At 47.8% G+C, this 25,993-nt stretch overlaps 1 protein-coding gene across 1 annotated transcript in view; it reads left to right on the top strand.

Moving 5' to 3' along the window:
* Positions 1-25,993, top strand: part of Angpt1 (angiopoietin 1) — a gene marked incomplete in the record, with an annotated part of 187,188 nt that overhangs the window by 158,001 nt on the left and 3,194 nt on the right. Inside the window, 2 exon segments of the mRNA XM_005381965.2 lie at positions 887-1,053; positions 17,285-17,415. Of these exon segments, the coding sequence (XP_005382022.2) occupies positions 887-1,053; positions 17,285-17,415 (298 nt within the window).

The raw sequence follows: 25,993 nt of genomic DNA, 5'->3' as shown, positions 1-25,993 counted from the left end.
AACTCCACAAACACAGCCATTGACCTCTCTGTCAAGAAGGGAAACCTGTGGCTCAAGTGAGAAACTGACCCTTGAGTTGAAGCAAGCAGTATTTTCTGAAACAATGATGAATATGCAAAATGTAGAGTTGTTAGAGTTCTTCGTTTCCCTGTCACTAATATTCCCAATGTTAAGGGCCGGCTCATGCTTGGGGACTGCTTTTCTCCTTCTCTCATAGAAACTACCTAGCGACTGGGCCCAGGATTTCTCTAGAGAGAGTAGTGGAGCCCTGAGGCCAAGACAGCCAGCTTCGCCCGCAGCTCTTCCGCCTCAGCCTCTGCCTGCAGCCAAACCCATGCCCAAAGCTGTGCAAGCCACTGTAGTCATGCATTTACGGGTCTGGGCATATTCATCAGAAAAATTTGAAGATGTTAAGACTTCTCAAGTCAAGGGTCTACTAACCTACAAAGTTATAGAAGCACAGCTGGATTCCTAAAAATTAATAATGATAACAATTATTCAATAGTTCATCTGATAACACCCTGATAATATTCATTGGAAAATGTTTAAGTTAAAGCTATTACTTAATATTTTAAGTAGTACTTTGACTTGAGAAGTGCTTTCTAGTTGAACCTATCAACCTGTTTCATTTGGCCCCAAACCGTCTCATCCATGTGAACCTGACTGATGGAAGTTTAGCCATAATCACAATTAGACAGTTAGCTCGATGGAGACAAGCTCAGCAAGAGAGCATGACAATCCATCAGCGCTTGAAAATAAAGGCTGCGAAGTCCAAGACATGTCTGTCTTTATGTTAGGAGACGCTGATGTTTGTTACTCAGGGCCTGGCTCCAGGTGAGTGTGCTTCCCCTCCCCACTGACCTGTCCTGCTTGTCCCCCTTTCCAGGGCTTCGGGAACCCGTCTGGGGAGTACTGGCTGGGGAATGAGTTCATCTTTGCTATCACCAGCCACAAGCAGTACACGCTGAGGATCGAGCTGCTGGACTGGGAGGGCAACCGCGCCCACTCGCAGTACGACAGGTTCCACATAGGCAATGAAAAGCAGAACTACAGGTAGGCGAGGGCTGGGGCTGGGGTCTCACCTGGGCTTGGTCTCAAGCACCATGTAAAAGAGCGTGCAGGCTCCGGAAGTTATGCTGCAGGCCGGGCCAGATGCCTGGAACCAGCACCTGAGGTGTCGGGTGAGTGAGGAGGAGAAAGGGTGAAAATCCTCCTTCTCACACAGCCAGGCTTCACTGGAATGTAAAAATAAACTAACACTTAATTTTAAATGTTTGATTATTCTTCGAAGTGAGCAACTTGTACACTAGAAAAAAACTTTAAATGATTCAGGAAGTAATGTGCTGTAATAATTTGACTCCATGAGTACTCAGTGTGTTATTTCTGTGTTCCTGGAACTCTCTTAGACACTGGCATTTTGGCAGTCAGAGCGGAGGTCCAGGATTACAGATCTCAGGGCAATCTTTGCTACTGAAGAGGCCATGAAAACCTGCTTCGCATTCTGAAGAGCAGGGGAGTATCGTAGTTACTCTCACAGTTGTAAGGGTTCATGCAATACTTGGCACTTAGCAAGTCCTTGATTGGGCTGCCTCAGCGTCACAATTAGTAAAGTGGAAATGCAGGGATCGTCAGCTCTCAGTGCTGTGACCGCAGTTCTCCTAGAAACATGACTGTGTGGGCTGACGAACCCTCCGGCACACTGCAGGGGCAAAAACCAAAGCCTGTGTTTTTGCCTGGCCACTGTGGCTTTCTCCTCACAGTTCAACTGTGTCTATTTCTTATTTGTCTTTTCAAGATATAACGTTTGTTATTTTAAATCTGCATCCTTTTCATGGTGCAGCTCTTTTTGTTTCAATATATCATGTATAGGCTTGGATCCTTGGAGACATAATCATTTTCTCAACAAATAGTGATGATGTCACCACAACAGAAGATGCAAAACAGATCTGAAGACTTGATAGTCTCAGGAGGGGCAGCAAGGGTGGACTTAATGGCAACTCGAGAAACCAAAGAAGAGACATTCATAAAAATCAATGAAGTGTACGAAGATGTGTTTCCAAGGAGGTCAATATTTTGAGGGTTTTATAACAAGGAAAACCACTGTCAAACATCAGGGGTGCTCTTATGTAAATGTTTTGACCTGAAACTTGAGACAATATGAAACTTGGCTCCCGTCAGACAGCTTGACAATAGGACCAGCAAACAACTCGTCTAGTCTTTTCTAGGCTCCTGAAGAGTTTGCTTTAGTTCCTTTCCAAAGCGTTTCTAGTTCCGTGAGCGGTTGTGTGTGTGTGTGGGGGGCTGTTGGGTGTGTGCACACATTTGTGGTGCTGGGGGACAGAGCGCTGGGGCAGGTTGGGAAGGCAGGTGGCTCTGCTGAGGGCTTTGGGGTGTGGGGCGAACTTCGTCCTGGCCTCTGTGTGAGGAAGGAGCGCGACCCCTCAGCGTCCCATCCAGTGCCTCTCCTTCCATCCACATCTGCGACTCTGGTCCTCACCCGCGCGCTCCGGTCTAGCGTCGGCATCTGATCTACCGTCAGATAGTAAGTCTCCCCGGCCTCAGGAGGCACACACTCTGGGGCCCCCGTTTTTCTTTCTTGAGAGATTTGTGAACCGTGAGTGTCGGATTTATAAGGGTTGAAGGAACTGAATAATTTCACCTCAAACCTGTGGTTTAGCGGAGGGAAAGCTGAGGCCTAGCAATATGCAGCATTTTTTCCTAAGGAGGGAGAAAATCTGGTGACCCCACCTGGTGTGGCATGGCTTCCCTGAAGTGCCACTGTGAGGTCGGGCTTCCAGCCCTCGCTCCTGCCGACACCAACAGGAGCTCCTTCCCTACGGCAACACCTTCTCACGTGGTCAGACCAGGCAGAGGCTGCGAGCTGGCGTCAGGAGGGAAGGGAGACCTCACTGACCCACAGGGTCTGCTCTAGCAGCAGATCAGAGTGGGTACACTGGACCGATGCCCCCCAGTCTTACAGAGGAAATGGAACAGGAGCCTGAAGGGAGAGCTGGCCACGCCCAAGCCCTGCTCCCACCTGGATCCTCCTGCCCTCCAGGGCCTGGTCCTTCTGGCCTCTGCCTGGAGGTGTTTTCCTCCATCCACTTCTGCCTCCCAGCGAGGACACCTCTTGGTGACAAACTAGTCAAGCTACGGACACTAAGGCTTGTATACAGGCACTCCTCGCTCAAAGACCAAGCTATGCTCCTACAACAAGGTCCTTAAATGACTTGGTCACTAAGTGAGGGATGTATGCAGTGTGCACATTACGATATTCAGTACAAAGAGATGGTGGAAGGAAACTCCAGCTTGATGACTTCACTTTTAGTTGCATAACTCTTACGCGCAGTACTGTGATGTATGGCAGAACATAGGGCGGCCGTATAGGCCTATGTTCAGATTTTTGCTGATTATAACACAGTACAATCAGCAAAAATCACAGTACTGTTCTGTAGCAGCAGCTGCCATAAGGCCTCCCCGCAGCTCACTGCCTGCGCTGTAAGTCCAAAGCAGGTCATAAGTCCCAGCAGTGGGATGTAAGTCGGAACAATGTGCCGGGGTCACACCTCCAGATGGTCATTAAACAGGCGGTTCAATAGATGAGGCACATCTGTAATAGTTTGTACTTAGTGAAATTAGTTTTACATGTTAATCAGTTAATACTCCTATTGTCTTTCTGTGATAGGTATTATTATGCACATTTTAACAATGAGGAACTGATTCTGATCCATTTATTTGCTCAATTCAACTAAATTCTAACTTAAATTCAATACTAAGAAATTCATACTGGGTTTTTTCAGTTTTACAGAGCTTTACATTTTTCATATATTTCTTCTTTTAAATTAAATTCAGAAGTTTTCCTAGAGTTTTCTTGTTTAAAAAATTCAATCTTAAAAACTATGCTTTGAAAATCCTTTTAGCTATAGTCATAATATACAGACTTAATTTTAAAGTGAAGAAAAGGTAAACATTTTTGTGCCCTAACACACTGGCTAAAAGTGTTGTGAATGGCAGATGAGTTTACAAGTGTGTGTGTGTGTGTGTGTGTGTGTGTGTGTGTGTGTATAATACACACATTTAACTTTTATCCTCTAAGGAGACTTCAAATGATTTTCTCAGATAAGAAAGAAAATCCACACAACCCGAAGGGGGCCGGTGAGGAACATTGATGTAAGAGTGTTGTAATCAACATTTCATGTGAAATAGCACACAGTCAGTGTAGTTATTAAACACCTCCCCTGGGGTGTCTAACACCCAGAAGACTGTACAGCCTTCCTGCCTCTAGCCTTGACATTCTCCAGTATCTCCTCCGCACTGCTGCTGGGATGACTTTTCCAACAGTCTTGCTTGGTCTTTCCTCTCCTTAAGACACGTGCACAGGGTTCAGATATCTGCAGGTCAGCGTCTGGCACCAAGACGCTATGACCTGGCCTCTGCCTCCCTCTTCAGCCAGTGCTGCCGTGTGTCTCCCTCTACCCACCGCATACCCTGTTTGTTGTGACTGCATCCCAGTAGCTGCTTGCAATTTCCCCAAACCCCTCATGCCTTTTCATGTGCTTTATCTTTACCCAAAATACATAAACCCTATTTTATCACTTACATGTGTCTTAGATCTTATGGATTCTCTCTTATCCCAGGAAACCTCCCCTGCCACCTGTCAGGTAGATGGCTGACAGGGCCCCCACTGCCCTCCTTCAGAACTGAGCTCTCCGCCACCTCTCGGGAAGACTGTTACTGAACAGGCTGTGGCTGGGTCCCCTCTCTAGTGCTGCTTTGTGGCTGATGTGAGTTAGGTCTCCCAAGGTCACCTCCATCTGCACACAGGTGGCATCTAGTCACTGGCTAGTACAGGAGTGTGAATTTCCCCTCACCCCAAGTCAGCGCAATGCTGAGAAGCTGTTGAAGGTCTGTATTTGCACTTGGAATTAGCTGAGTTCTTCCCCACTGAGGCTGTGTGTGAACTCCGCCTCTCCCTCTGCTCAGTCCTGTTCCCTCCCTTTGCCCCTGGCCCTCCTCAGGTCCCCAGCTCTGGTCTCCAGAGAAGCCTCAAATGATTTTCTCAGATAAGAGAAAATTCTGGGCCAAGTTGTGTTCTGTGCTCCCACTGACCCGTAACACTGTGGACAGCCAGCCTGATCCACATTCCATTGTCATTAACAAGTGTGTGTTAAATAACTGTGTGTGCAGTGTGCGCTCACACACACACACACACACACACACACACACACACACACACGCCTGAGTACATTTCTGAGGTGTGGGAGTCATTTTTATCAAAATGTGAGAGACACTCTCATCAGGCAAATTGTTAAGTGAGAATTAATAATTAATATTGGGTGACTACGTACTATGCTCCAGACGTCCTATTTTCATGTCAGAAAACAGGCATAATAAATACTTTGGTCAAGGGTAGAGGGTCTGATGTAACTAGGCATTAAAACTTGAATTTTGGTCTCATCACTGTCTACTGTACATATGCTCAATAAAGGGAAACCTACTCATTAATTTTGGAAATTAAATGAGCTTCAAAACACTTATTCCAATATACAGCATATGTTTCTTCTCACCCCACTTCTATCTTTAGTAATTTTCATATCTGTAGACATACTACCTCGCTCTCTGGTTCTCAATTTTCTGCCTTTATGGATTAAAGTATTTATAAAGTTCCTTGCACCTCAAAATTATTTTCTAAAATTGAATTACCTGTCTATATATATATATAGAGAGAAATAGTATATATATAGATAGATATAGATATAGATATCTTTTCTATTTCCATGATCTTTGAATTCTTTGATAAGCAAATTTATGTATCTCTAACAAATACTTGAGAGTTTCTATCAGTTTTAGAAGTATAATTTAATTTTCATACAAGCTTTGCTGGTCCCAAAACAGAGTTGAAAAACAATAGTCATCACCGCAACAAACAGTACTGAAGAACTCAGCTAATTCCAAGTGCAAATCGAGACCTTCAACAGCTTTTCAGCATTATTCTGACTTAGCTTAATTATGGCTTTGACCTATTAGAGATGCTATAATCAATTGAAAACAGCCCTGGAATAAGAATCAGAGTTGCAGACCTGTGAGGAAATCTGGCTTCATCATCTGTAAAACCAAAGTGGTTCTATCAGTCATGTTCATTCAGGAAAGCAGCCATGATGAGTGTTGTGGAGATGAGGTTGAAGTGAATGTGCAAAACCCAGCATGGTGGACAAGCCAGGGTTCACAGAGAAACCTGAGAAGTAGATACACCCAGTCAGAGGAGCAGGACAGGGGAGCTCCACAGAATGTGGTCACGTGATGTGTGTGTTACCTATGACAGTGCTGAGTGGTAGCCCACATCAGGAGTCCAGCTGAATGCCTCTGTCCCTGAATGTCACCTTGAGGTGACATCCCCTGACCTGAGCCACCCAGTTCTCACCTGGCGTCCTCTGTGGGCCAAGTGAAAGTCAAAGCTGTCCCAGGAAGGGAACTCTGGGAAAAGCTCCTGAGTTAACCAAGTGCATAGCAGCACAATCCAGCTGTCCCTGCAACAAATCACACATGACTTTTATACCCAGCTTTCTTGTCTAATCAGAAACGTTATCCTCTAACAAGAAAGATATACAAGCATGCCGTGTGTTTGGTAAGTTTAAAGGCCACACAAATATGAAAGATATTCAGACTTTTAAAATTTAATGTTTATTACACTAGTACATTTATTATTAATCTGTTAAAATTCTAATGCTATGGTCTGTATTAATATCCCTCCTTCATTGTCCTCAAAATCTCCTTCGTTGTCTGGTTGTTATTCACTTATTCACTTGGATTCAGGGCAGAAGCCAAGTTCATTCACTGTATTTGTGATCATGACTCCTTAGTTACATTCCACCTAGGACAGACTGCCACACACCCCCACATAATAACTAATATTCAACTATATTAACTAATCAAATGACTACTTAAATACTAATATTAATAAAATTGATAGTTTTGAAGATTATATCAGTCCTGTTTTTCCAATGGATAGGTACTCTCTCAAAGGAAACTCTTAAATGATTATAATATATAATACACATTAAGCTGATCAATTCTGAAGAGGTTTTGGGAATTGTGTCTTTTGATCTTTCTCTTGCTAATGTTCCAAACATTGGTAAAGCGGAGTTCAAAAGTGTTGCATTACATTATTATAATTTAAAAAGTAGAATTTACCAATTGGAAATAAATTTAGTTATACTATTTTCAAGAAGAAAAAAAGAAAACTACACAAAAATTCCAGTTTTAATGTAAGAAAGGTAGAGTTCTAATGAGTATATTTCACCAGAAAGCTATCCCAGATATTAGGGGCAGTTTTTTCCCTAAAGTTCATTCAGTTTAGCTTTATTAGAAAATTCTGTATCACAGACAATGGAATGAGTCACTTTTTTAACCTATAGAAAATTTGAACTAGTTAAATCTGAATAATAACATGTAACAATATATAATGTCTATCATAATTATATTCTGACTGTAATACTTACCATGCATATTTGTGGATATTCATATTTTATATTTTTGTATGATTTGCTAGGTAGAGATGAATTTGAAAGGTTGAAATTGACTAGTTGAAACCTGGCATGGTGTTGCACGCCTGTAATCACAGCACTCAGGAGGCTGAGGCAGGGGGATTGCCATGAGTTCTAGGCCCACCTGGGCTACATAGTAAATTCAAGGCTAGCTTGAACTACATAGCAAGACCCTGTCTCAAATACTGCAAAGATGAATAATTGATAGCTATCAAAACTTTTTGGAGGAAAAGATTTCATGGGAGAAGGTGAATGGAATATTTGGGCAAAAATTATAAAAAAGAAATCCTGAAAATAATGTTTTTGCACAGGACCCTTACTGGGAAGTAGTTTGGTGGAATGTGTAGAACACTGTGCTGGAAATCCAGAGACATGAACTCTAGACTCGATCTAGAGTTACTCTTCTGAATGACCCTGGACAAGTTGCTTCATTCTTCCATCTCCCAGATCCTCGGGGGTAAAAGGAGGAGCTAAATCCAAAGTCCTTCCAACTCCACAACTCATTTTTTCTTTAATCATTACAGTGCTCTCATGCCCTGATGTATTTCAAGGACAAAACAAAATCATGTGGGTTGAAATGATTTCTCCTGAGCATCCCATGTAAACTTGAGCTCTGCATTTCTGTAGGTATTGGAAAATTTGTCTCACTTCTCTTGGTGAAATACTTTTTCATTGCTCTGACTCTCCTGGGCGGAACCAGTAGCAGATTATGTTGAAATACTAAGAGGGAAGTTATTTTTACAGCAGTTCTGGGATGAGCATGGTAGAAAAACACATATGGGGAGTCTCCTGGCAGTTTCTATGCCCTCAAATCCCTAGCACAGGTTTTCAAATGGGAAATACTGATGAGGAGAAAGGCTCGCTAGGTCTTACAGAGCCGCCATGTACCTTCTCAGGGCTTCTCAATGTCAGGAAAATCCCTAGATTTTAATGCAGATCAATATCTCTCTCTAGTCTAGAATTTTTCCAGGCCAAGGAACACAAGGTCCCAGTGCTGTTTGGCTCAGGATCCCAGAGGTGTCCCATCAAAGGAGAAGCAGGACTTGGAAACCTGCACCTTGAGAACTCACCAGCCAGCTCCCCTCCAGGAAGTGGTCCGGAGCCGTCCTGTGACTGCGCACCTGGCCTCCGAGGGCTGTCCCCACATCACCTGCCCCTGCCCCGGGACTCACATGGGTGCACACCGGTGTGATACCACAGGGACAGCTGGGCAGTAGAGGCCTGCCAGCCACCAATGGCCTGATGCAGACGATCAGTCGGTCACACGCAGAGGCACAGAGGGTGCTGATGAAAGCCGTCAGCAGGGAGGGCCAGGGTCAGGGAGCAGCCTGGGGTACCTGAGCAGTGGGCAGGCCGCGATTGTCAGGGAGAAGCTCAAAGTTGGGAGGAAGAGGGCAGAGCACTGGGGACTCAGGAGGGGCTGCACCTGCTGCTGCTGCTTCCGCCACTCTGAGAGCAGGACCATGGCTGGTGATGCTCAGAGCCAGGATCTCAGTGCCTCTTTCCCACCATGCACCCCAGTGGTGCTGATGCATGAATGGCACTTCAGTGACCTTAAAAGTGGACATCATGGTGGTGCTCATAGTTAGAAGGCGCACACCTGCAATCCCAGCACTCGGGAGGCTGAGGCAGTAGAGTCGTTTTGAGTTCGAGACCAGCCTGGGCTACAAAGTGAGCTCAAGGCCAGCCTGAACTGCATAGTGAGACCCTGCCTCAAAAAGACAAAAAAAAAAAAAAAACCAAGAGAAGGAAGCAAGTATGGGACAGTTGACCACAAAGCTTCCACCATAGCGTGTTTGGAGTCTTGGCTTAGTTTTCCTCTCACTGTTTTCCTTGATCAGGGCCCTGGCACCTTTGAAAGGTCTTGGATGGAGCAGTGTGCCTTCTCCCTGGGGCAAGGGCAGCACAGCGTTTTGCTTGTCTGTGTTTGCAACTCTGTGCTGTCTGTATAGGAGAAGCCCCGGGTCCGCTGAGGAGGTGGAGGGCAGGGCAGGCTCATTAGGAGCCAGGCACCCTGTGGAAAGTGGATGCATGCTCCTGAGGCAGACTGGAAAGGTCCAGGTTGCAGAGGAGCTTCTGTGGACTGGCACGGCGGGGAGAGAGGCTCTTTGGAGAATGTCGAGAGCCTCCCTGGTCCCATGACTGCGAGAGCAAGGGGCGCACTGTGACACTGGTCACCAGAGGGTCTCCCACATGCCCAGAGCCCACCCCAAGGCCTGCAGCCACCTCTGCACTGCTCAGGCAGCCTCAGGGAGGCTCCGTGCTCTCCAGGGTCTCCTGGCCCTGTCATCTCTGTGCTCCCTGGAGATGCGCTGAGAGGAAAAGCTCTGGCTCTTAGAATACAAAAGAGAACAAACCTGCATCTCTTGAACTTGCTTACACTAAAAAAAACCAACTTCTGTCACAAACTGTACAAGGTCCTGACATAATTTATGGTGAAAGAGAAAACCCGTGGCATCCCCAAGACATTTGTGTCCAGTCCGTTAGACGTGAAGAGGACCCAGCACCTCCTGCCACTCACAGGAGTGGTCCTCGTCCCTGAGATCCCAGAGGACGAAGCGTGTGGAGAGCACTCCGTGATTTCCAGGGGCCTCAGAACCACATAATTCATTTTAGCACACAGTTTTTATAAGAAATCTTAGAGAAGGATAGGAATAGGGAAAGAAATTTTGATTTATTTATTTATTTTTACTAAAAACAGATACTTTCCACAATATGTACCTCTGAACTTCGGGAAATATGGCTTCATTGGTGCGGGTCTCATGAATGAAATACATATCTAAGTCTAACATAGAGCACTCCCTGTCAGCAGGAGGCAGGCACAGCAGAGGCAGTGTTTGGGGCCACCATTTTCTTTGGAGGAAGAATCTCTATGGGTTTTTTTCTTCAGTACTGGAAATTAAACCCACAGCTTCATACATTAGGCAAGTGCTCTACCACTGAATTATTCCCCAGCCCTTTTAAAATTTTACTTTGAGGCGGGGTTTTACTAGATAATCCAGACTAGTACTGAATTTACAGTCTTCCTGCCTCAACCTCCCCAGTAGCTGGGCATGTTCCACCGTACCTCGCTCACTTCACCTGTGTTTTGAACAATTACAAGCTTCCTGCCTGTCACTGAGAAACAGAGAACTGTGTTTTGCTGGGGTTTTGAAACGGAAGTCACTTGAGATGACCTTCCCAGTAACAAGAGCCCATCCCCTGAATGGTTGGTAAACTCCTTTGGACAGAGTCTCTGAGTAGAGAGAAAGACATTGAAAATTTGTCATCAGAACTAGAGGGTTAAATCTCAGTCTAGAATTGGTACATGTGCAATGAAATTAGTACATAAAGCAGTCATATTGGAATCAGGAAATAAGTGAAACCGGATTCTCTGATTGCCGGCCCACAGTTCTGGCAGTGAAGCTCTCTTAATCACTGTGCAGGTTCCAGCACCATCACTGATGTGAGCACTGTTTGCCCAGTGGAGTACTGTTTCCTGCGCTTTCTCGCAGATGAACAGCATACCTACCTCAGGACGTCGGAGGCGTAGGAAGCAAGTAAAATAATAATAAATTAATGTCCTTTTCTTAGCAGAATGGTTAGATCAACACACATAAATTCTGGTGGTTCTCCTGTGATCCAGTTCTGCCGGAGAAAAAGAGGACACCAAGTAAGGAAGCTTGCAGGTGACAAAGTTTTCAGGAGTAAACCTGAGGAGCAGAGAGGTTGGCAGGATGACCTGCAAGGACTGTCACCCTAACGAGAGTAAAGAAGGAAACTAAGCACACCAAACGTGGCTGGATCCAACCAGAAAACCACCTTGCTAAGAAATAAGCCAATCACGGGGTTCTGAAGGGCTGGAGTTTTGATGGACTCAGGTAACAGCTGAGTGAGAGGACTGTTATTCGGACCGAGGTGAGGGGGCAGGAAGCTATATAGTCAGTCAGCAGAGCAACTGTTCGGTTCCTCGTACTCTGAAATTCTGCTTGCTCCGTCCAAAGACCTTTGCAAAGACATGAGCCTGCGGTTTAGAGAGCTAGGGCCTCTCCTCCTGTTCCTCCAGCTTGGGACCAGCGCGACGTCTTCATGAGCTGCGCCTCCAGCTCATTTCTTCACCACTCTCTGCACACATCTGTGTCTCACGAGGTCACGCGTGTTTAGACTGAGCCACTCACGCAGCTTCCGTTTACCGAGCTCCCTTGTATGTTATGACTATTGCTTAGGGAAGTTTGAGTTCTTTGATGTCTTTTTATTAACATTCAAGTACTTGTCTACGTGCAGCAAACCTTGTACGGGCTTGGTACGTATCTAGTCCCCACAAACAGAAGGACGCTGATGCTGTTAGAGCTGTGTACGGAGGGGTGAGTGAGGGTCAGAAAGGGTCAGAGACGGGCTTCCACCCCCACAAGCAGCTGCACATGCACACTGCCTTGCAAGACGCCGCGTGCGTGACACAGCCTTAGCCTCTGGAGACGAAGGTTTGTGTATGTTGTGGGTGTGGGGGAGAGGAAGGGAGAAGGAGACTTTCAGTTATGGCTTTATTGTGGGTTTATTTTCCATGCATACTTACTGTATACTGAGCCACCCAGCACCTGCTGAGATTTATGTGTTGCGGTGTCAGTGTGTCTCTGTCATATCCTCAGTTATGAATTCAACAAACCGTACAGGATCAACTGTTCCACCTTCCTGCTCACAGCCTGTTCTCTTCCGAAACTTCTTCGGAGCTTCTGTCTGCTCACAGGCTCTCGTGGGTGAATGCGCCGCACTGTCACGCAGCTGTCTGCCTGGACCCCTTGCGCGGAGTGCCCAGGTTCTCTTCGTGGACTTTCCAGTCATTCTCTGACACACATGTGCAGGCTCTTGCAAATGAGTCAAAGGGTTGCTTTACTTGGGGGCCAGAGAGAGAGCGCATTTCCACCCTGTGAGCGGGCATCGCAGTGACCCAGCCGAGCAGAACCTTTCGGGGTGACACCCACAGCTTCTCCAGCTCATTGAGAAGAAGGTCTCGGGCTCTCCTGTGTCTTCTCTAAAGAAAACAACATAAAACTTTTGAAGCAGATTCAAAAAGTAAGTGCCTGGGTTCCAGCGAAAGTTATGTGGTAGAAAGGACGTTTGTACAGATGTGAGTTCCTTCATGAAATGTGATGGTTTCCTTTCTTGAATGGGCGCCAGTATTTATTTTAGTGGGTCATTTGTGAGTTCTTTCCTTTCGCCTTTGTCTGCATGCAGCCAGGAGCTAATCGCATACCCATCAGACCAGTGACCCCATGAGATTTGAATGGACGGATAGTCCGTAACTCTGCACAGATTTCAAATCAGGAGAAAAGAATGCCCAGGGGCTCGAATTCTAAAAGATAACTGCACTGTTAGAGTTACAACGTTGCCACATACACGCCATCACTGGAGATGAGTAAAACCCCAATTCTAAACAATTTCAACTCCTAGTGCATAACTGACCCAATAAATGTTTATTGAGTGCTTGTTATGTATATAGTATGTGGGGTTTATGAAGATGGTTAAGGCCTGAATAATTCTGTTAGGAGTTTACAATCTGGTGGGGAAGATAAGGCTTGTGTATAAACAGTAACACTGTAATAGGAAAAGCAGTTGTGCCACAGCGAGACAATCTTCTGTGCAGTGAGAGCGTGAAGGAGGAGAGAGGTGTCCTGTGCAGTGTCAGGCTGCCATGCTCCCACCAACACTCCCACCATGGTCCTGCCAGTCCTCCCGCCCTGCCCAGTGAGTGTGGACACATTGGAGCGCACATTTCTGTGCTTTTACACTAAGTACCACTGAGATTGTAGTGATCTTGTGCTTCATGATCTCCAAGTGGTTGGCTTTGGTTTGTGAAGACAGAAAGGGATGGGCCTGGACAGCACAGGTGATTTCTAAGCAGGGCGTGTACTTAGATCGTCCTGCATGAAAGGGTCAGATGTCAGTGTGAGCAAGTGGGAACTGTCACCTAGTGGGGGTACTCTCTCTGTATCAGTAGGGTCTAACATGAGATTCGAGTGTCCCGCATGCTGAGTTCAGCTCCCTCCCTTTGCCTCAGGCTTGTAGGCATAGTAACTTTCAGTGGATTGAATTATTCGGACCCTCCATACTTAAAGCAGGAGTATTTTCTGAAAAACAGAATTTCAGCTTCAAATAGGAATAGAAACAAGTGAATAGATACAATCTTAGATTGCTGGTGTCTGAGTGAGTGCATCCTCTGCTTTTCATGACGCAATTCCAGCACAGCCAAGTGACTGCTGGGTCCCTTCCTCCTTCTTCCCCGCCTTTTTCCTCTTCTCCATTCTTGATGTGAGAGAAACTCAAAGTTCAGTGGTGCCATGAATTTCACAACCTTTCATTGGAAAGATCTTTCTCATCTTGCTCCCAAAGCCCACGGCCACCACAGCTTCTGAAGTTCATCCCCTTGCCACACACTTTTAGGCAGTTTGGAATCTGTGACTCTCTGCCTTACCTTGTCCCCTACAATGCCAATTGATCGAGAGCCTCTTAGAGATACTTTTGTCATGCCACACGCTCACCTTTTCCTTCCGGAAGTCTACAGAAAGACAGCTTCACTGTTTTCCCCACCAAAAAACTGTATTTTTGCCAAAAGATGCTGCTGTGTCCTTCAAATTCAGAGGACAGCGTGCTTCTGGGCTGTCCAGGCTGACAGTGCCCGCCCTGCCCAGTGCGTGTGGACACATGGGAGCACACGTGTCTGTGCTTTTACACTAAGTACCACCAAGATTGTAGTGATCTTGTGCTTCATGGTGACCACAGCTGACAACATTGAATTGTATGTCTCAGAACAGCTGAACGAATAGATTTCCCACACTCTTACCACACAAAATCTTGGTGAGTTAATGGGTGAATTGATCACCTTGACTGAGTCTTTCTATGATTACCCATAGATCAGAACATCACTTTGTACCCCATAAATACACACATGTATCAATTTTATAAAAAATAGTGAAACAGTAAGGAAGCATCAAGTGGGAAAAGAATTCAACCCCAAGTGTCTTCACTGAATATAACTACTCTTAACATTCTATATTTTCAGTCTTTTCCTTGTTTCTCTCCCCCAAGTGCAAAATGCTGTGATTTTCAGTATACATGCCACGCCTGGTTATATTTTCATCAAACTGTCAGGCCACACAAATGGGAGCCTCCCCACACGCCTGTGTGTTCGTGGTCTTGCAGAAGTGTGCACAGGAGCTGGGTCACACTCTGCATGCTGCTCCTTAGCCGGGATTTCCACACGCCCACTTTCCAGCGCTCCCCATGCGGCTGCACGTCCTCCTCCAGGTCACGGGGAGCTGTAGTAGGAACATGCCGCGGTCACACACTGAGGGCCCTTCGCATCTCCAGATCAGCACGGAGAGATGCAGGAAGGGTCAGCGTAGAATCTCTGTCTCCCCGACTTTGCTGCTGTGGACCTCATCAGAGCGGAATACTAGCCTGGATGAGTAAAGAGATCCCTTTCCAGAGCCACCAAATTAGGATTTGGGGGTCAGCCGTCCAGTCCTGACAGCTCTTCTCTGGGTGACAGAGGAACCTTCCACCGGTTTCCCTCCTGCACGCTCGCTCCGTCTTCTCCTCACCCCAAAGCCCACACTCCTTGAGGCTCTCTGGGGCTCCACCACCTGCTCTGCCCAGGCTGAAACCCTGAAGTTGTTCCTTGGACCCTGGAGGAGTAAAGTTCAAGCTCCGTCCAGGGGTTCAGGCCTGCAAGTCCAGGCCCTCGCTGCTGTCTCCTCCTCCTGCACCTGGCCGGCCACAACCCGGAGCCCAGCTCTGCTGGGACCGTGCTGTCCAAGGGAACACACAGAGCCGCTCTGGGCCTCCTCCAGCGCTGCCTTCTCTTGCAGCGCTGCGTCTCACTCCTCTCTCCAGCTCCTCGTAGCCGTCTCGCTACCCTATTTCTGAAGTTAACTTCCTTACAGTCTAGAGATAAGAGAGACTATACAGTTTCTCTGCCTGACTCCTGTCTCTAAGCCTGTCTTCCAGTTCTGTCCATGTTGTAAGGGGTGATAACATTTCCTTCTTTCAAAAGCTGCAGCTGTGTAGCGTTCCACTGTGAACCTGCACCACATTTCCTTCATGCATTCAGCAGTGCTGGGTGCTCAGGCTGCTCCCTGGTCTTGGCTGTGAGTGATGCTGAAGCCAGCATGAGAACGTGGTGTCTCTCAGCATCCATCCCAGCGCTGCAGCGTGAATCAGTGAAGCCGTTTTGGAAAATAGTATGAGGCTTCCTCAAAACATTAAAAGTAGCATAGCCATACGATCCAGCTTCTCAGTTCTGTGACTTTTGCTTTTCCTTATTTTTCAAATTTATAGTCATGCATTCTTTTTGACTTGGTTATGCAGAGAAATGACTGTATTTTATGAAGCTTACGCTGCAGCCCTCACACTCATCCTAAAGAGTATTAGCAGTGCATCCAGCACTCGGCAGAGGCCCACTTCGTATCTGTGAGTCAGCGGAGGAAGACACTGCAGACAGCCACTGTGAGCTAGAGTCCGACCTGTTAGAGAGCTCAGAGCCTCTGCGGGCACAGCACGCCTCTTTCCCCACGGTGGAAGAAGAGAGACCATCGAGGGCTGGGTGTTGCAGCAGCGGAGGCGGGCACACCCGGCTCCGTGTATGGCTCAGCGTGTGGAATCGCTCCTGTGGAGACCAAGAGGCCAGGCTCCACGATAACCCTGCTGTAGCTGAGTGGGGACCACCACACTCACTGGTGTGCGTAAGGGTGCGTGTGAGCCGCGGACTTGAGGGCCTCTGTGGAGGGATCCAGCTAAAACCTCAAGCGGGATCTGCAAGGCAGTGATCTTGAAGGTGACATTTCCCAGGACGCTGGCTGGTGACCTGCCTCCTAACTCTTCCCCAGGGAAACCCCTCCCGTTGGGCCAGCCACCTCCTCAGCGTGAACCCGAACTCAGCAAGAGTAAAGCAGAGCAAACAAGCGAACCCTGCTACTCCGCATCACCAGCGACTTTTAGCCAGCTTCTCAGAGGTGAAGATAGAAGCTCGGCATTAGAAGGTCAGCGTTCAGGGTCACCCGGAATTCTGCTAATGAGAAGTTCTGTCTGTCACTGAAACCAACAAAGCCTGTTTGGGATTTAATTGTATGATTTTCTCGGGCTCCAGATTTTGTGCAGAATATTTGGTCCAGAGTGGCCGGGCTGCCTGGGCAGGCCTGGAGTCAGAGCTGCACATGCTGTACAAGGTGTGCAGCACGCCTGCTCAGGTCGGCACTCTAGACCAGCCCTGTGAGTACTGAAGCGTGTCGTGTCTACCACAAAAACCCGCAAGGGTTAGAGGAGCAGCAGGGCCCAGGGCACCTTCCCTGGGTGGGGTCCTTTCATCACAGGCAGCGCTTGGGGCAGCGGGCATCAGCACTGACGCTGTGCAAGGAAGGCATTTTCCTTTGCAATTAGTGCCTGTGGTAACTGAACAACCTGGTCTTTTTCTGAATCCTGCGTTATCAGAGAACTACGAGTTTTATACGTGGTGAAAGAAACACCACAGTGTCTCACCTATGCTTGATTTGGAGTCTGCTCTCTCTCCTTCCGTCCCTCCTTTCTCTTTATTTCCTTCTTTATCTTTTCTTTTGGCTTTTGTTTCAGACAGTGATTTGGTTAAAAGGCCGAGTTTAAAGAACAGAGAAAATGCTAAAAAAAACTTAAACATCCTGCAGCCGGTCTTCAGGCTGTGGTCCTGTCACGCGTGCGGCTGACCTTTGTCCCCGTCTCCCTGCCCACTGCAGGTTGTATCTGAAAGGCCACTCAGGGACTGCGGGAAAGCAGAGCAGCCTGGTCCTGCACGGCGCTGACTTCAGCACAAAAGACGCGGACCACGACAACTGCATGTGCAAATGCGCGCTCATGCTGACGGGAGGTGAGTCCCCGCGGGCGGCGGAGCCGGGCCTGGACGCGGTCCGCCCCCTGCTCCCCAGCCCGGTTCAGAGGCTGCCCCTGAACAGCAGCAGAAGGAGGCCGAGCCAGGCTCTGATGAGCTCTCACCCCAGTTGCTCTGCTCTAGTGCTCACGATGCTGGAGTGGAGAGAACAGAGCCTAAAGCACAGCGTACAGCCGTCAGCTCTCACACAGTGCTTGCAGCGGAGCGCGGAGAACCTTACAGACGCTGCAACGTTTTATAAGAAAGGGAGGCGTGGTTAGATCTGAGGTCACTCAGTTCAGACCGAGGGAAAGCATCTTTCCCCCTGCCACTCTTCCTCCCTTCCTTCGTGCCTTATTTTTTGTAGTGCTAGGGATAAAACCCCAGGATGCGCTACCACTGAGCTACATCCTCAGCCCTTTTATTTAATTTAAATTTTTTATTTGGGGATAGGGTCTCCCTAAAATGCCAAAGCAGGACTCGAAATTGCAATCATCCTGCCTCAGCCTCCATAAGCCCTGAGTTTGGAGGGACAACTTTGGAGTCAGGTCCCGCCCCCGGACCTCCTCTGTGAAGGCCCTACCTGAGCTGTGCAGATGTGTTTTCCCGAGAGCCCAGCCTCCGCGTTGGGAAGCCCGGCACCGCTGACCTTGCCTCTGCCGTACCCTGCTGCCAAAGCTTGAGCGTAGCATTTGCCATCCACCCGACCTCAGCAAGTATTTAAACATTCCCCTGTACTTCACCATGTAATCTTCCCTCCCCCACAAGTAAACAGACGGCTACCACCAAGCTGGGATTGCTTAACAATATGGTCCCTACAGGTTCCTAAAAAACGTATTTCTTTTCATTACCTACTTGATCCCATCAATGAAACTGTCAGTAGCTTTATATGAAGACAAGATGAGTATTCCAGTTTCCTGCCCGTTTTGATATGAAGTACATTTCCCTTTAGGCAGATCTGTTTTATGGGTAGTTTTTCTCACTGTTTGGATGCAGTCCTGGAAAGGCCTGTGGTACCATCTTTGGGGGTGACAGCGCGCTCTGGGGTGTTCTCGCTTCTGTCCCAGTGACGGAGACAGGGGCCCAGGCAGAGGCTGACCCTCTTGGTTGTGAAGAGACCTCATCTGAGGAGTTAGGGTTTTATTTCTGCCTCATGTGATTGAGCTCTGTTAGTTCTGTCATCATAACCGTTCCTGGACACAATCCCTTATCCCCAATAAACACATATTTTGGGGAGAGAAAATTTCCACTTCTTGCTTGGGCTGCAGTAGTCTAAGTAAGTGTGTTTTTGTAGTGAGTGCCACTACCCTATCAAATAACCCTTTGAAAGAATCCAGGTCTTCCAAAGCCATCCACTCACTCTGAAAAGCTAAAATGTGGTATTGAGACAGCCCAGAACTGAAAACCAAAAGGGTGAGCACCGGTGACGTCCAGGAACCTGGCCCTGTGCCGGGGACTTGGGTTCTGGTCAGCAGCCCCCCAACGTTAGGCCCCATCAGGTTCCCTCAGAACCCCCCATTGTCTGATGATGGTTCTTTCCTTCTGGGTACTGAGTCCAGCTTATTGAAATAGTCCCTAGAGCCAGAGACTAACGAGCCATAGCGCTTTGTCATCATCAGTTAAAGTTTCGGTCTTTCTCATTTATTTGTTTCTCCTTTGTTTCTTATAATAGGAATTGAGGGTAAAGTTAGATTTATCTTGTACTCCCTGCTGTGAATACTTCTTCCAGTACACGGAGGGACTTTGGTTGGAGGATGCGGTATTGTTACCCTTATCTATGAGAGATGGAAAACAGGAGACTGAGCGGCTTAATTGAAAGCAGATGGTGTTCCAAGCAGACCTGAGGTGGAGCATTTGATTTCCGCTCCTTCCTTCTGCCAGTGCAAGGCATTTTAATGAGCGCCTACTAAGGAGGCCAACTCCACTGAGAAATAAGCGGGACAGATTAGAGATTTGACTCCTGGGAGAGATTGTGTCCAAACGTGAGCAATAAATGGCACCACTCAGACCCAGGGCAAGTCCTGGCCTGGCCGGGGGAAGGCAAGAGATGGGTCGGGAGCTGTGGTGGCCTGGCCGGGGGGACGGGCCTCTCCAGAGGGACCCCTGCGGGAAGGGAGAGCACGCCGTTCACCCAGAGCTTCCTCCTGCGCGTCCTGTGGTTGTGGGTGGGGTGAAGCCAGGCTCCCAGATTTTCTTCCGGCTCTGTGGTTCTGACATCCGTGCGCTCCTGGAGGCCGCTAGTGGGAAACGAGAAGGGGTGTCGCTTTGCAGCCATAGGTGTCAATTCTATTGCTGACAGCCGGAGCGGGGCGGGACGCCTCAAGTCCTCGTCATGTACCCAGATAGCTCGGGTTCACTCTCTCCTGGCGTGGGCTCGCTCCTGCCTCACAGAGAGCTGAAGCTCTCCCGGCCAGGGAAAGGCTGGGACCTCTGTGCTTCTGTGCGCGGTGCGCCGGAGCGCACGTCTCGGGTGGGAAATGCTGCCCACGTCCTCTGCGGAAGTCTCCGCTGGCCAGAGGCGTTTGTCAGCACAGACGGTCACTCTGCCACCCCGTGTGTGCGCGTGAGGGTGACTGATGCAGGAAACCCCGCCTCAGCCCCTCAGAGCGCGCCTGCCGCACCCTCCTGAAGCAGTCGGCTTCGCTCAAACGGGCTTAACAGTCTGATCTACCGCTTGGCAGCAGAGAGTGAAATGGCATTTTGTCTGGTGTCCACTCTGCTTTAGTTTGTATAAATTTATTGTATATAAAGTGGATATGAGAAAATTAGGAAATTTAAAACTTATTGTTATATTGTCTCATTCACTTATAGTCTACTAAAACATGGTCTTCACAGTACATTAAGATTCTGTAAAATAAGTATTTTAAAAGTCTGTTTAAGCTACATTAGGAAGCAACAGTGATTACAATCCCACTACCTAACTATGAAATAATTACAGAAAGAATCGTGTCTAAAAACCTACTGAGAGATATAGGAGTTCGCTTACAATAGCAGACACGATGGTGCTCCGCAGCCCTCTCCTCCTCTCATTTCCTTCCAGCAGTTTCCACACCTAGGGTAAAATATCAAAGCTCTGTAAAGTGCGACCCAACCTTCCGCAGGAAGACCTATTTCCTAGAAGCTCATTTCTTTTCCCTCGTGTAAACTGCCCCAGCTGACAGCAGGAGGCTCTGAAGGCACAGGGGCCGTCCCTCTGCACAGGTGAGGAAGGGCCCAAGCCAGCCCGCCATCCTCTGTGGGGGGCTGCTGAGAGCTGCGTGCCCCGCCCGCTTGCTAATCTTGCAGACCGGAGACGAAAGCCCCTGCGTGAACTTAGGCTGAGAACGTGCGGGGCAGAGGCACGCTGCGTGGACAGCTTGGAGTTACTGGGTGAATAGCAAGAATTGGGACCAGCTTTAAGGCTCTCTGGACCTCGCAAGACTCGACCCCCAAGTGGTTAGAACTGGCATGTTAGGCTCCTGAAGAAATTTGAGTTTATAAGTGCAGAGTTTAGGATTACATTGTTTTCTCAAAGCATAATTTATTTCCTAGAACAATAGCAGCAAATATCCAAGAACGTGTTTCACACATTTGGAAGGAGTTGCCCTGGAAGTGACGTGCTTACAGCACGGAGCTACACCTGAGGGTGAACAGCTGGCAGTGGGGGAGAAACGGCTGCAAGTGTCATTTTGTTCTCTAGTAATTGTACAGCAGATATTTATTGAACATTTTAGTCCATCGGACATTTTTGCATTATCATGAGTGATTTATGCTTGATAACTCACATGAAGTTTCCAAAAGATTTTTAATGAGGGGGAAGAAGAATGCAGTAATTCCCTTTTCATGAACTAAAACCCGGAAGAGTTCACTCGTTCACAGAACTGGTGTCAGAGGCAGGATTTGGACGCAGGTGCCTGGGGCGGTGTCCGGAGAAGCTCCGCTCCACGCTGTCTGCAGTGGGAGTCCACCAGCGAACCCTCCCCAGACAGGGCTGAAAGGAAAGTGAAGTCCGTGGGAGAGGGGAGACTATGAGGAGCCCAGGCATTTCAGATGGACTCCACATCCCTAGCCAGGGAAAACAACTGTTCATCTTTGGAACAGAGAAAAGAGGAGGGAAAAAATCCCAGACCTGGCTTGAAATGTCTGTAGCACCACATGGCAGGAGGAATGCAGAATTCCAAACAGCATCTCTGCCCCGTGTACAAGGACCCTGCAGCTGCTCTGTAATTTATTTAAACTCTGGGTTTCTTGTATGGAAACCACACAGTATTTAAGCTCATGTGTCTGATTTTTTTCACTTTCTTATGGTCTCAAGGTGCATCCATTTTCCTTCAATGACTCAAGCTTATCCTTCTTTATGGCAGAGTAGTACTCCATGGTGTATAATTACCACATTTTCTTTACCCATTTCCCTGTTGGTGGACACCTGGGCCTCCTTCAGGATTTTGCTGTGATGAGTTTTCAAGTGGGAAAGGGACCAAGAGATGGTGGAAGAGAGCAAGAGGAGAGGATGACGGGACATAGAGAGATGAAGATGTCTTCATGCACCAGCTCCCCTGGAGGACGGCAGATAGTACTAATGAAAACAAAACTTAGAAGAGATCCCCAGAGCCGCTCCGGAGCGAGGGCTGCCCAGGGCACCTCTGTGCCTGTCGCTCACCAAGTGACCTTTGTCCCTGTGATCTCTGTGGTAACAGCGTCACTGAGCAGTCCAGCCCAGCCTCGTGTCCAGTCGGGGTAGAAGGCTGAAATCTTGGGTTCCGAGTGAGCTTTTTGTATTTCTGGTTGGAATGCATCACTGAAAATGCATGAAAGAAAGCCACCAGAAGATATTTCTTTTCCTTTTGCTGTACTTTTTACCTTAGAAAAGAAGTGTTGAGAGATATTTTGTTTAGGATCAGAGGACTGTTTTGAGAGTTAAGTTTCCTTACTTTCAAATAAATTTGAACTTCCTGAGCACAGGCTTTAGAATCAGATTCCTATTTTCTGGGCAGAGTTTAGCTTATTAGTGATAGAATGTGACTTTTCTGCTTTAAAGATAAAAGACTCAAATAATTTAAAGGTCTGGGAAGCCTGGGATAGTTATTACAAAACTAAATTTTAATGAGTTAAGTGTAAATGAATTAGAAACACGCATCTCAGATTTCTTACTAAAACATACACGAGGTTACAGGTTATAAGGAAGAATGCCTGGCAAAGTCGGACTCCACAGTTGCCAACTGCTCGGCACTGGAGACATTTTATCAGTTGCCTTCCCTTCACCACTGAGCGCTCCGAGGTTTAACGCTCCTGCCCCCCGCCCCAGTCGGCTTTCACACATTTCTTCTTTGTCACCCCAGGCACACACAGAAGTGCAGAGCTGACACCCCCAGGGTCCGAGCATGTGTGATGTGGCCGCGAGGTCCCTTCACAGACAGCCCTGGCCTGTCCGCCTGTGAGCAGGGTCTCCTCTCGTCACCCGGTCTCCTGAGGCCCAGCGGGACACAGGCAGCCATGGCCTGCTGGACTGTGCTCGCCCGTAGGAAGATGTTCACATCAGGCCACACCAGGGCTTGGGCTTAAAAGCCCAGTTTATGCTCAGTTCTCTTCACAGAAAATAGAACAACCATTTGAAATAGTTGATAGAAAGAAACTCCTTTATTTAGTTTGTCTTAATGCAAATCTTAGTAAAGACAGAATACTCACCTGCTGCCTGTGCTACTCTGAAGATTTGAATATAACATAATGGAACTGAGGCTGGTGTGAGACATGTCGCCCTTTTATTCTGTTCTCCACCATCTTAATTCTGCTATCATCTTCAGTTCATTTGATCACAGTGTGCATGGCCCAGTGGTGTTAAGATAAATAAATAGCTGAACATTTTGAGTCCTCATATAATCACAATAGTACACTAAAAAACCATATTGGGTTCTTAAATGCAGTGTTTTTACAATGTGATCATTGCAAGCTATTCCCATTTGCATTACTTTCATATTTCTCTGATAGACTTGACTGAGTGGTTAAGAAACTGTTAGCTTCAGAAACCTTGTCTTCATCATTAAATCATTCCAGTGGGAAGAAAGAGCTAGTTCTATTTCTTTTTACCCTAAAATTTTTGACCCCATATCCTAAATTACACCATTTTATAGGTGACAGTGGTTAGTGTATCATCTTGTTTTATCCTTGAAATTGCCATTTTAAGGTCTCAAAATAGTTGATCAGATCCTGTGACCTATGTGTCATGAATGTAACCTTGGGAAAGTTTCTTCAGCTCTGAGCAATGATGTCCTTATTATGGTACTTGCCATATCATGTAGTTATTGAGGGACAAAATAAGAGAAGAGATAGGTAGGTAGATGGAGGGGTGGGTGGATGGGTGGGTGGATAGATGGGTGTACAGATGGATGGATAGGTAAGTGGATAGATGGATATAGTATTTGCACACAGTCCCTGGTACATACTGACTATCAATAAATATCGAACACTACTGGTATTACTGCCTAGGATCTCTTGGTTGTTAACTGATGAAGTCAGCACTAGTAACTCTTAGTAGAATTCCCTCCAAGATCCCCATTACTCACAGAAGATTTCTGAAAGTATCGTGAGAAGTTCTGTATTCTCCCCCCTGCTTGTTCTTCATCACCTTTCCCTACGGCAGACCTTTTCATCTGCTCTCCGAGGGTCTGTACTGAGTTAGAAAACTTCCTGTTTAAACTTGCACCCATCGGGGCTGGGGATTTAGCTCAAGCGGCAAAAGCGCCTGCCTGGCAAACGCAAGGTCGTGAGTTCAGTTCCCGGTACCGGAGAAAAACCAAAAAAAAAAAAAAAAAAAAAAACTTGCACCCATCCTCAGGACCCAGCTTAGGTGACAAGGAATCCTGCACCTCTCAGGAAGTTAGGGCCTTCTGCCTGTTTATTGCCATGGTGTTATCCTGAGTGCTCTGTTTAATGGTTATCATGTGCACCACTCGACATTAGGAATTTTGCTTCACTCAACCCTGTGCCCTAAGTCTGTCCGTGGAGTAGCAGGTGCTGCACTGATTGCAGGCTCGGTTTTCTCTCCTTCATCATGGGCTCTTATACTCAGGATGGCTTTGCAGACCGTGAGAATGAGGGCCCCGTGATGACTGGCTGGGCAGCTAGCCCAGCTGATCTGGCTTCCCTGGCTCAGTGTTGCTTCCCGTTCCTGGAGAAGGTTGCACTCGTGCGCCTGATGGTGGACATGGAGCACAGCTAGGCCATGCATTCTTCCACAAATGTGTGCAACTTTTCTTCCAGACGGTTCCTCTACCTCCCCGTGCTGCAAGTCTCCTGTCCTCTCCTCTCCGTCTCCACACACGCAGCTTGTCTCCCACCTGGCTGAGCAGAGCGTCCACCTCTGCCCTGGCCGGCCCCCATCTCCTCAGGTCACCGAGAGCATCGACCTCTCCCACGTGCACAGAAACTGGTGTGCTTCGCCCTCAGAGCTCCCTGTGTTCTTCCTAGCATTCTTTGGCCATGATTTGTAGCTGTTTTGTTTACTTGCATACATTTCTCATCTGTCTCTCACGTTGGAAGCCATTTCTATGAGGGCAGGGAACACATGTGTCGTTCTGAGCATCGTGTAACAGCTTTTAAATGCACACCTGAAGGAGAATGAACACAGTAGGCGCTGATGTTCTAAGCCAGGTGTCTATTAAACGCAGCTCTTGATAAGCTAAACAGCTTCACAGAACCGTGCCAGTGAGAGAGCAGACCCCAGCCCGAGTCTGCAGTCACCGGCTGGTGACCTGCCATGCAAACTCAGTCGGGAGTAGAGTTAAGTCTGCAAGAGAGGCTCCCACAGAATGGTCTTTCCACTGGATTGAGGGCAGTACACAAAAGGCTAGGCCGGGTGGTATTTGCACACACTCAGCCGTGGGTGACTGTCTTATGGACACTGACCAGCCCTAGTGGCCTTCTGTCAGGGTCTCTGAAAGGATGTCCATGCGACAGACATTTCCCCCATCCTTACTAGGAAGCAACACAGGTCAGTCGCTGGCCTTCCCCTGCGCTCCGCGGCTCCTGTTGCTTTCCCAGGCCCGTCCCCACCGCCCACCTGCAGCCAGTATCGCGGGGCTGCTGTTGGTGTTTTCATCTTGGTCCTGAACAACTGGTGTGGGTCCAAGACCCAGGTTCACGCTGGCCTCCCTGTGAGCCCAGACGGAGGGTGTCCCCTGTGTAACCAGGGCAGGGCTCGTGCCTGTGAAAGAGGCCTTCCTGCACCCTGCACCGGAGGTGCCCTCGGGACAGAGAAGAGAGGAGTTAGAACCCAGACGTGGTCCAGGCTCAGTTCATTGTAGAGTATCATGCTAGACCTTCAGAGAGCATCTTCTGGGGAAGGACAGACTCCCAGAGTGCCTTTTGCAGGGGAAATAGCGCACTTTGCTAGGAGCACTGACTGAAAGTCGAGGAATTACTCTTAAGGAAGGAAAGATGCATTTTACAGTTCCTCCTTCCTGGGCTAACAAGACCCTCTTGTCCCTGCTGTTCTGACCGCACTAGCGTTTCCGCTGCGCAGCATTCTGTGCAGTGAGGCCCCGGCCGCCTCCCCGACCCGCGTGAAGCTGCTGCTGGTGCCTCCGGTGCCACTGCGAACACA

This window comes from Chinchilla lanigera, unplaced genomic scaffold, assembly GCF_000276665.1.
Source record: "Chinchilla lanigera isolate Chin_1 unplaced genomic scaffold, ChiLan1.0 scaffold00016, whole genome shotgun sequence".
NCBI classification, from domain to species: Eukaryota; Metazoa; Chordata; class Mammalia; order Rodentia; family Chinchillidae; genus Chinchilla; species Chinchilla lanigera.
Note: the sequence above shows the minus strand (reverse complement) of the source record. Positions and strands in the feature narration are given on the sequence as shown.